The sequence below is a fragment of the Alligator mississippiensis genome, chromosome 4 (assembly GCF_030867095.1).
Source record: "Alligator mississippiensis isolate rAllMis1 chromosome 4, rAllMis1, whole genome shotgun sequence".
Taxonomy (NCBI): Eukaryota; Metazoa; Chordata; order Crocodylia; family Alligatoridae; genus Alligator; species Alligator mississippiensis.
This window is the reverse complement of record NC_081827.1, coordinates 235,576,152-235,588,190: the sequence shown is the minus strand read 5'-3', so window position 1 is coordinate 235,588,190 and position 12,039 is coordinate 235,576,152. Positions and strand designations below refer to the sequence as shown.

General features: G+C 41.2%; 1 protein-coding gene and 1 pseudogene across 6 annotated transcripts in view; both read right to left on the bottom strand.

The window, feature by feature from the left end:
• LOC102563004 (von Willebrand factor D and EGF domain-containing protein) overlaps positions 1-12,039 on the bottom strand; it is a 323,208-nt gene that overhangs the window by 35,157 nt on the left and 276,012 nt on the right. For all 6 annotated transcript variants that reach the window (XM_059727409.1, XM_059727412.1, XM_059727411.1 and 3 more), the window contains one exon: positions 11,417-11,512. In XM_059727409.1, the coding sequence (XP_059583392.1) occupies positions 11,417-11,512 (96 nt within the window). The remainder of the gene's footprint in view (positions 1-11,416; positions 11,513-12,039) is intronic.
• Positions 517-9,844, bottom strand: LOC132249834 (eukaryotic translation initiation factor 3 subunit B-like; annotated as a pseudogene).

Genomic DNA, 12,039 nt, shown 5'->3' with positions numbered 1-12,039 from the left:
AGTTTACAAACTATTGGGGGCTTATCCAAGTCCAACCACCAACCCTTGAGAGTTTACTCAGTTATTAGTTCTTGCCATATATGTCTCACCACTTTCTCAATGAGCTACCAATCTATGGTTAACCTTCCTCCATCCTTCCAAGCTCTCCTCCCAAAAACAAACCAAAACAACAAACACCCTGAGATGCACACGGGAGAAGCAAATCACTATGTGACATAGAGGGAGCTGGAAATGTAACTGGGAGCACAGTGGTTACAGTTTTGCATTCATAATGCATTCATCTTACTGCACAGTTGTGCTGATGTGAGTTATCTTCCAGGTCCCAGAGCTCATGAATATGTTGCTCTCTAATGGGTGGGTTCCCATGTGCAGGAGCATGTAGTTTGTGCTGCCACAAGTGCACGCAGGGAACATGAAAACATGTTCTACAAATTTGCTGCTTGGTGGCAAAATTTTCTACCAAGAAATCCTGGTAGCAAAAAAAAAAAAAAAAAAAAAAAAAAAAATTCCATGGAAAAAAGCAGCACAGAGCATGTACCAGAACAAATGGAGGGCTGGCTGTCCAGAGCAACACTGGCTGCCAGCCAGGCTCCGTACTACTGCTGGATCTGCAGCCTTGCTGCACCAGGACACCAGGCCTCCCTTACCCCTACCCAGGACAAGTTGCTGTGTACATGCTTTTATTCTGGTATCTATCTGCATATAGGCATTGGCACATTTAGACATCTATTTAAGATTTTAAAACAGGAGGCCATCCTTATTTATAGTGCTGGGTTATGAAAATGGGAAAGATAATGAGGTACCAGGTGACTAAGATGATGTGATGCAGTGCAAATCTGTATCAGGAAGAGACATTTGAGTAAATGTCAGTATAAAATGTATCAAAAACCTGTTGCCTGTTTGTCATTCTTAACTAGTGATTATTTTGGCATCGTTCTAAGTAGCTAGAGGTTTTCCCCCGCCGTTACTTTCTTCACAAGGAAAACACTGCTGTGCCTCTTTTGCTGATTCCAAAGTATAAAACTGATTTCCATATAGTATATTGTGTCTTTGAATAAAACATAAACATTCAGCTCCTTTCTGTTCTGTATGCACCATAGATTTGGGTTGAGGGCTGACCAATATCCTTAATTCAAATTTGTCTCCTTCCTTGTCCCCATATTCATTATTCTCTTTGTTATCAGTTTGTCTTCTCCCTAGAGTTAAATTTCTTTTTATGGTCATGAAATGTTTGTATGTATGTATTTTGTGAAGTGTTTTGGCATCCTTCAACATGAAAGGCACTAAAAACATAAGCCTAGGTCCTGTTTCACATAAGTGTTTCTGAGGACTGACGCATAAAAATGTGATCCAGTTCCACCCAACCAGAATTCCTGGTGTGGGGGCCGAAGGGGATCCGGGAAAGGGTCGGCTGGGTTGTGGCCACAAACCCGGCACGTACAGATGGGTACTTTTGACCGCTGGAGTAGAATTAGGCACAAACGTGTACTGGTTCAAACAAAGATGGCTTTACTTACACTGTCGAGATGTACAACGTAGGAAGACAGTTAACTTCAAACTTCAGTTACAGTTTAACCGAGGAGCTCTTATTTGATGAGATATCTTTAATACGAGCATGGAGGACACGGGGGTACGTCGGGGTTGGTCAGCGACGGGGAGTCGTCAGCGGTTGATCAGTCCGCCACGTTCACTCTGAGATGGGCGCGGAGTTCTCCAACTTGGGTGGAAACTGCTCCAACCTTTTATACGGCTAGCGAGCCAATTGCTAGTCGCCACATAGGAATAATTTAGAACCGGCCAATAGTAACGTGTGAATTTGCATATGAGTGGCGGGAACCTTTCCACGTCAGGGTTCTCCACCGTGCCGAGAAATTCCCTTGTACAAAATCTCACCGTGCCTTGTGCTAGAAAGTTCCACTGTGCCGAGGCACTCAACCACTAAGCTTTGCTCTGACACCTGGAAAAATGTTAGAGATGAAAGTTTATGGCCATTGTACTCTTAGGCTAGAGACAGACATTCAAAAAGCCTGAGCCTGAATTGATTCAGTCTTTAAGGTTAGTCTAACCTGGCTAGGCTAAACTGATTTGTAAGCATACAGATATCAGCTCTGGACTTAGGAAATGCTCAGGCTAGAAGCCAGGGGGCAAGAGAACTGTCCTCCCTTCCCTTCTACAGTGCTGAGCTGGTGGGGAAGGGGGGAGAGGCATGGCCAGGCCCCAGTAGGACACTCTGATTAGGGAGGGTTCCCCCTCCCCTTTCTGCATCTCTGACCAGTGGAGCCAGCAGAGAGTTACACAGCATTTACTTATACAGCAGGGAGTTACGCAGTGTTTATCAGCCCATCAGCAAAACAAAAGCTTGTCTCATTAGTTCAAGCTCTTCTTAAACAACTTTTTCCAAGGAAAGAATGGAGGGACATTACCAGCTACCTGTTGATTAGCTCCAAAAAGCCCAAAGCCGACACTGTCCTGTCTGCCTTTGTCCCATCTCCCTCAGCACACACCGTAGCCAGCATGTGGTATGCTAGCTAATGCTGAGAGGTGTCCGTGTAAGGCAGAGGGGAGTGGGGAATCCCTGCTTGAGCAGGGAGTGGGGGTGGGGGAGAGGAAGAGCAAGGGGAAGCCAGGCAGATGCTTATAGTGTCTGTCGGAGGTGCAGCCAGGGTGCAGAGGGGTGGGGCCAGCCCTGCTGGGTTGGAGCAGAGAACAGACCCGCTCAGAGCTGCAAAGGAACTGGGATGCTGGGGGGCTCTGATTTAACTTCAACCAGGAAGGAGTCTGGGACTGACATTGCATAAACATGTTGATCCAAATCAGTTGAGTCTGATGCTACATTCAACCAGGTTTATCTCAAACCTGTTATTTCAAATAATTTTCATACTGGTTTATGTGGGCTGAATGTCTGTTCTGTTACAAGTTTAAACCAGTTTCTGATCACTTAAACTGGTTTATGAGTATGAGTCTGTTCCTAGCCTTCATTTTTCCACCTGACATTGTCTTAAGATGATGCATTATCAGTTTTCCAGGGTCTTGAGCAGGGTAGAATAGGATCTCACATTAGATGTGTAAGTTTCCTTAGGTACTTAATAGGTGGAATAGGATCTGGCCTATGATATGTACATGCTAGTGTACATGAGTGCACAATACTTCTATAGATTATTCCATTAACAAGTATAACATTTGAGACAAAGAACAGAATTTTCTTTTCATTTAACACTTCTGCATATCAAATTTATTTCAATGTTGCTGCACTGTTTTATCCTAAGGAGAGTATAACTTTATTTATTCTAGGCTTTGCAGCCTTTAGTGTATAATTAGTGTGGAATATCAAGGTATATTCCCTACACAGTTTTTATTCCCATCTTGTTAGAAGTTTTGGGCTTGGTGACACTTTCTCTTCATTGCAGATTGCTTTGTGTTTTATTAGGTCAGTGAACCATTGTGGTGTTGTGTATAAATTGTTTTGTTCAGCAGCTTTCTTGTCATGCATGAATAAGAAGTGAAAGAAGATTCTCATATACATTGTTTTCCTCTGTTGATTGGTTTTGCAGCTTCTGTGCTTACATTATGACCTGTCATTTAGACACGTTTTCATTGCCATGAGTGGGCTAAGCCCTTATTGATGCTTGTCACAATTTGGTTTACTTTTTTCTGTTCAAGGAAAAAGGAGATACAGGCAGGATAATATAACAGAACCAGAACTAAGCAATAGGAACAATTTCAAGACAAGAAAAGGAGCAGGAGCAGGGTACTCTGGCTGTGGTGGCTAACCCAGCTGGAGAATAATGGCCTCTTCATTAGAATTTACTTACCTCGATTGAGAGCTTAATCTCTGAAAAGCACCACTGACTGCACTGGGCATTGAACTAACCTTTCATTTCTAGAATTGTTATCTGCCTCGGAGAGTATGCAAAGCTCATATTGGAATCAACATGGAGAAGTTTGTCTTACCTCTACCTATTCTTTGGATAAACAGAAAATGTAGATCTTCAGGGATGGCAGTTTGCCTTGATCTATAATACACTTATTCTGTCAGTTTGCTAAATGTTTTTTGGTTTTTTTTTAAGAGAAAATATTTTCCTAAAACGGCTGATTTTGAGGTAGTAGGTCAATGCTGTTAAGAACTGGGGGCTTTAGGATATCCTGAAAAATGTTGCATCACACCCTACATTCCTTACTTAAGTCAAATTCATTCTATAGTCAGTGAATATTTTGCTTATGAAATAAGTCAACTGAGTAAAAACGCCTGGCTCATTATTCACTACATATTTTAACTCCTACACAGGTAGATTCTTGTACTCCTATATATAAAACAAATTTAGGGGTATTCCTGCAGATGCTCACAGCTCCTAATAAAGTTAATAGGAGCCGCTGTATCTGTAAATCCAAGTGCAAAATGTAGCTTTTATGTAAGGCTAGCTATTGGCTTTGCCAACCCCCTCTTCCCATTAGCTGAGGACAGACTAGATTGTGAGTCTGAGCTTGTGGATCAATATAACGGTTATAGTTGTGTTAAATTATAAGCCATTTCATTCCGTTTTAAAATTACAGCAGCCTAGCTCAGTTGTCCCCATATAAGTGTGAACAGACATCACAGTTACATCAGAACAGCTGATGATATACATTCCTATAAAGGGATCCTCCTTCCCTCTCCCCTGCATTTAGTCCATGATTCTCCCTTTTCCTGCAGGGAATCCTGTACCTGACACACATCACAAATTGCTTCCAGATCCGCTGCACTGATAATTTCCTTTCTAGTGGTGTTTGAAAAGGTAGTAATAGGTTGCTGTCTGTCTTTTCCTGTGATTTATAATAGATGTGTCCATGATGAGAGTAAGGAGGTGCCTTGTGTTTTTTTTTCCTTTGCCTGGGCATGCAGAACAAGTCGCAACTGAGCCCTGCATTTCCTGCCCACTGTCCCTGAAATACAGCAGTTTCCTGCTGAATAGAGATATTTTTGAGGGTATATTTCCAGCTCTCAAAAAGATAACTTGCTGCAGGTTTAATTCAGTAGACCCTAAAACATCCTGCTTATGCGATGCACAGGGCTATTAGCAGTGCAAAGCACACATGGGAATGCAGTAAATTAGTGACTTTTACAGTGTGACTTCTTGGCAAAAGGCAACCTTTGAAAACCACGTGTTCACATTTCCAAATTAGTTTGCCTCTAGCTCTCAGATAAACAACTTCCTTATGGTATTGTGGCTGGACAAAAGCAGGACTGGATGAATAAAGCTAAGTGATACTGTGTGGTGTGTTTTGACTATAAATCATGACTGCAGGAATTATTAGAGTGAAGAAATAGGTATCTACTAAGTCTAGAACCTAATCCTGCAAGACCCAGGACTCAAGTGATTCAGGGCTTGTGTGATTGTGCCCCAGTTTTTCTACTGACTTCATAGAAACACAGAATTGTGCAGAAGTTTGGTCCGTCTCTCAAATCTAAGCAGTTTTTCAAACCTAGAGTGCTTGGTGGTCAGGCAAGAAGCAACAGGATGTGCTGCCATAAAAGCGATTAGAGTTCAGCTTGCAAGTTTGCTTGGAGTTTCCAGGGAGGGGAAGACTAGGATGTTATGTGTTGTTCTCAAGTGGCCTTTGCTTGCTGATGAGTTCCAGAGGGAGCCATGTCAAGCCTTTATACTCAGAGAAAAGTCACCAGCAATATAGTGCACAGCCCCTTGGAGCGGATAAATAAGTAGATGAAACCTCCATTCTAATAAAGAATGATGAAACAAGTGTTTTATTAGCTTTAATATTTTAAGGAATATTAAAAATGATCCTGCTATGATGCCTGTAATAAATATCCGCACACCTACAACATTTTCATTGACGCTAATTTGTGTAAGGCTATATTAAGTGTCAGTGTGAGCAGCGTGTTTAAAGCCCCAGAGAAGGAAGTGCAGTGCCAAGATTGTCTTTCCTCTGGACTTTCCTTAAAGGGAAATTAAATGAAACACAAGCACCTTTTCTTTATTACTTAAGCAGTGCAAGTGCGTTTGATGTAATGCTGATCCAGAAAGCGTGTTAATTTAAAGGGACAGTCTGCGTTTGCCTTTATGCTGAATAAGACTGATGAGAGAGAATGGGCTTCTCAGCCAGTGAGAACTGCTTTTCAGTTATGGATGCATAATTGTACATTTTGTTGTCAGTTCTGCCATTCTTCTGTCTCTGGTTGTGGGTGTCTGGTTTGCATAATCACAGTGCAGCTATTTGTCAGTAAACACACAGTTTGAGAAATCCCTGTATTCCAAGCTGTCAGCCAATCACATCGGTGTGATTTACATAACAGTTTTCAATGCTAAGTTTGTTTACATAAAGAATGAACACACACTTTCAAGCTGAATACCCTTCCTTTTACATTAAGGAAACAAGAATAAATAAATCTGAATGACAAAGGCATGGAGCAGCTTCCCTGTCTCTCAAAATTGCAGCTGCCAGGCCGATTTCTTTAGAAATGCAGAAGACAAAACACAGGAAGTGGAATCCCAAGGTATGTAGCTCTACAGAATCAGAATAACTTTACTTCCCGTTGATGCTTCCACTGGCTGCTCCAATGGTCCCTCTGCACTAATTGCCCCTTCAATGGAAAATTGGAAGCTGCCAACAACAAATGAGGTTTTTTTTTGCTTTTTAGTCTCTTTGGTTGAACTACTGACAAGAAAGAAAAGGAAAATTGCCAAAAATAGGGTGTATAAGTGCACAAAGTGAAAGCGTCCTTAATTCTTGGATTCATTTTCAGTTTTGCCTCCAGTCACAATTCCCTTTTGGCAGACTGGCAAAGACTTGTCCCAGCAAAAAGTGTCATTTGTTTACCTCATGAGAGTCCTAACTTTCCCTGCTTTGGATTTCAGTTATGAAAGGTAATGTGTGTCTTTGTGTATGCACAGAAAAAATCAAGAGGGTGTTTCCTTATGGTTATAAAAGGGATGGATGGAAGCAACCTATTTTCTGGCTACACACAAGGTTTTCCCTTCTAAAACCTCCAGGATTGCTACTCATGATGCTAAAGACTGATTAGATCTCTTACAACGATGTGATGTTGGTGTAAGTCTAGTGGAACTATTCCTGATTTACATCCACATGGAGGAGAGAGTCTGATCCTAGGAATAGATCCACTCTGAGAACTTGTGGGGGGGAGGGGGACATGCTAGAGGCCTTAGAAGAGTGCAATGATAATCTTCAAATTTATTTTATTACAGAAATGAATAACAGGCACAATGCGATAGAATGAGTTCTAAGGAATTGGGGTTTTTTGAGAGTTCTGTGAGGATGTAATTTCTAATCTTGGCTGAACTAGTTGTGGTTGTAACTCTCTCAGAAAAAAAGAGAGCATTTGAGCTAGCAAGCAGACAACTGGCGTGCCTGGTAACCATCCACCTAGAAGTAACCTGTACTTAGATCCCAATGGGTGCCTATACACGTGCAGTGAGGCTGCTCCAACATGCTGGAATTACAGCGCGTTGGAGCGAACGTGATTAATTGAGTAGTAAAACAGCAGACGCCAGCATCTCATGTATCAGTGTCCCTGCACTCAAAAATGGTGATGAGGGCGCTTTACCTAAAGCATCCCTGCTGCCATTTTTCAGCGCAGGGATGCTGATACATAAGATACTCCAGGAGTTTTAATTAGCGCAGCTCTTGGAGCTGGTGTAATTAAAGCGCCCCCTTCCCACTCCTAGAGCATTTATACACTTCTGTTCCATGTGTATAAATGCCCAATAGTTTGCAAGTGGGAGCTCCTCTCTTACTAAACCGTGAATAAACTTTCTTCTAGTAACTCATTACAGCCTATTGCTGCAGATTATTGCTATCTATTTCTCTTTCCTCATTTTTTTGTATAAGCATATCTACTAGCTTTGTGCAATTACTACAGCAAGTAATAAATCCTGAAATAAATTAAAAATCCTCAACCATGGCACAGGTGGATTATATCCTCATCTCAGAGCCAGACAGCAAAGCCTCCCACAGCTTCTGAAAACCCTCATCACCAAGAAGTAATCTACTTTACTTTAATGTGTTACTCTTTTCTATTCTTCTTCTTCAACAGCCTTAGTCCTATCATCTTCAATTAGGTGTCTACCTAACGTCATCAAAATGACAGAAGTTCTCCAAACCACAGATTTCTGAACACTCAAGCACATAGCCTGTATAGATAATCAGCACCAGAATAATGCATTAGAATTAGAAGCACCCTAACCATAGAAAAAGGAACAGTTCCTGGAGTCATGTGAGGATCCACATTTATATATGTGTATCTAAACCAGGATTGTCCAACTTCTCAGTGGCTGGGAGATATATCTGCATGGGCCACAGATCCGTGGTCTGTACAGTATGTACAGTCTGTACTGCCATGCTCTTTTTCCCATGCTTCCCACTCTGTGATCTGCCACACACTCCCTACCATGTGCCTCCCCATCATGTGCCCTTTCCTGTGCTTTTCCTCCCATTGGCCTTTGACCTCTATCATACTCACTGCTGTCATACGTGCTTCTTAGCATCCTTCATTGGCTTCTTGCAGCCCTTCCGGCCACTGGGGATTCCTCAGCCCTCTCCCCCTCACCATGCGGGCTTCCAAATATTGCTGCTGCAAACAGTAGTTTTTAAAGGCACAGCAATGTGTCACAATGGCGAGAACTTGGCACATTCACCATCCAGTGTGAGAGAATATGGCCTAAAAATTCTGAAGATGATGAAGACTTTCTGAAAATGATCAAACCTCTTTTCAGTACAAAATATGGTGGTGCATGGTTTTATTAGACTGAGATTCTATAATGGTAATAATTTCTTCATTGATAGGAAATTCAATGGTCTCCTCCTCCTTGTCATCTGCATGGCTATCCAGCTCATCTGTATGCATCCCTTCTCGAAGTTCTAAACATTTGTTCTTCTGTTGCATGTAAAGCGCCTATGCCATCTGAACTCCTTCAACATTGTATATCTCTTTTCCACCAACTCCTTTGAGGCTTCGGATTAGCTCAGAGCTCTTTTCCTCAAAGATCTTGGAATATATCTTTAGGTCCTTCTTAACTTGCTTGATCTGATCCTGGCTGAGCAGGATAGGAGGTCAGGGTCTCCAAAGCAGCTGGCAAAAGTCATCTTTATTGTTCTTCTGGAGGTTCATAGACATTGTCGCATTGTCCACCTGGTGACTCCACCAAGACATAGAAGTAACAATGTATTGACCTGTTGGATTCCATTCGACATCTGAGGCTGTCTAGTGTTCAGCTATATTCATCATGGTGCAATTAGATGTATTAACCAAAATGCAAAGGCACCGTTCATGTTTCTGAGGGCAGCCAACACTATAAATTGCCTGTGGGGACTCCAGAATATCATTTTTGTCTGCTACTTGTCAAACATTTTGATGAGCTCTGTCTTCCCATTGTTTTTAACATGGTAAAAGGAGGAAACATTTGCAGAGACTTTCCATGCAACACAGCAAACTTGCTCCCATTTGGTTCCCAGGCAAAGGCTGTGATAGGTTCTTTCATTTCTGTCACATCCGCTGGGACCTGTTTCTCTCTCATTTGGAAGATCTCAAAATTGGTCATTACATCCTGTGTACCTTTGGGAGTTTTGCCTACCTACACACACAGGTAACCTCCATTCTTCTGCCAATGACAATTGTTACCACACTGAACAGGCTCCCTGCACAAATTTCATCCCTGGAGGGGAGCTGCATCAGTGTCACTCTTGCTGGAATGTCCTTGTCTTCAGGCACCCAACATGCAATTACACTACCAACTGGAGGCCATGATGAATCTTTTATCCCAGTGATTTTTAAACCTTTCTTGTCCAGTAGGCCGATAGAAGGTGTTGCATAGATAATGAGGGAACAGTCAGGGAACAAACCATATCATGGGATGAAAATGACTAATTATATAGCTAAAATAACCGCTACTTGTTACAAACAGTTTATGAACAACCCTTGGGTCCATCTTAATCTCACTTTCCTGAGCAATTATGAATGATACATTTGCTAAAACTCTCCACATCATTTGCAAACAGGAAAGAAGGAACAAATCCTTTAGTCAGCTCCTATCCACTGGTAGTCAGTGATTGGTAAGCTGCCAGAAGGTAGTGGGATTGTTAAGCGTGTATCTTTGTCCTTGTGACAGACAACGAATATCTTTTGTGTAACATTCAGTGGTGTAAAACAGACTGTTAAGTGCTAGTTATGGGTTTTGAACGGAATCGGGATTTTATTTGGATAAGATAGGACAAAAATGTTTTGATAGTCACAAAAAATTAGGTTAAATTCTTTCACGCTCAGGCAGGCAGCAAAACCCTGTAAACTTCTTCAAAGTAGAAGGAAACAATATTGTATGAGTTGGTAGCAGTTGGACAACTCAGGGAGAGACTTCCCTAAAGCTGCAGTTATTATCAACTGTTTTTCTGCTGATCTGTTTTGAGAAATGGTAGTATATTTTAAGCTGGGAACAGCATTTTTCTAATGTACCCTGACCTCAAAACAAGATGGCAAACAGAAGGGTTTTTTTTGTTTGTTTGTTTGTTTTCCCTCCAGCTTGTTCCTGCCAGAGCAAACTATTCAATTTTGTACTTTGCGGCCAGGCAGGAACGGTGCATCACGATTCTCTCAGCTGAAGGAAACGAATACTGTGGGTATGGGGACTGAGAGAGCTTTTGTTGCTGGAAGGAATTTTTCACTGGCTTTTTACTCTGTGTGTGAAAAATAAAGTGCTCTGGAAATGTACAGATTTCTTGCTGCCAAAAGAGGTTGTTTTCACAGCTCCTCTTTTGCCAATTTCAAGCTGGTTAAGGGAAAAAATAAGTTTTCACCTACCCTTGTTAAACTTGCTTTCATGACAGCCCCTGGAAAGTACAGTTGAATCAGTAAAAATGCCAAAATAACACATTTCCCTTTAGAACAGAAGAATCAAATATGAATAGCTGTGCTGCGGTGAAGAGGGAGTTGTCAGTGATAGGAACAAAGGCAATGTAAAACCATTATTAACCAACTGTATTAATTGTGCTAGAAGGATGATCTGACATTTTAAGAATCTCTGTCAGCTGCTTTGGATTTAGTTTTAATTTTTTCTTCCAACAGTTTTAATCCAAAATAATTAAGGCCTTTCAAAACATAGACTGTGTAACTCAATCTAAATGCACTTATATCTATATATAAAAACAGATAGAGAAAGGATTCTAGAAGAACATTCTTGCCCATAATACTGGCTTGACATAGTGGTATTTTCATTAATGTATTGGTACATGGAGATGCTCTGTCTTTTGCACCTAGATGTCTGATATCCGTGCTGTGGTATAAAAATTGAAGATTAAATCATTAATCCAAGCTAAATGTTCTATTTAACATGCATGGGGGAAAAGATTTTTAGGCAAAGCCACATCTCTGAAGCAGAGTATTTAGAAAGTGAATGGAAATACTATAACTTACTTTTCTGACATCTTCTTCCTATATAACCTTTAGTACAGGAACACACATTGTTTCGTATACAGTATCCACCATTCTTACAAGGAGGGTTGCAAAGAGCTAATGGAGTGAAAGAAAAATACAAAGTCAGTTTAGTATTACAATCTCTCTCTTTTTTAAAAACGTGGATTGAAATCTAGTATTGTAAATCTGACAGTGTCCTTTAAAATGTAGGGTAATTCACTGAGACTAGCATCCTTTGTTCTGGCACCCTGATGAAAGGGTGGTATTTCTTTTTTAATAAGAAGGAATGAGGTGAAGACCCTTCCTGTAACATGATGCTACATACCTCTCATTCCACACTGGACTAGAGTAGAACCAAGAGCAATTCCAATACTCTCCAGACTGAATTCATTGGAATAATTCAGGGGCTAATTGAGATTTCAGAAGCTGAACATTTAGGCGACGTACACACATTCAAATGGCTTGGAGAAATTCTCCTGGATTTGTTTTCTTAGTAGAAAAACTGACCCAGATAATCTTGAATAGGCATTTGAATTTTGATCCTCTGAAGAGCAGAAAGTTTGCAGTGCTAATCTATGCAAGGAGAAGGGTGTGGGGGGACCCTGTGCACACATCTCAGCATG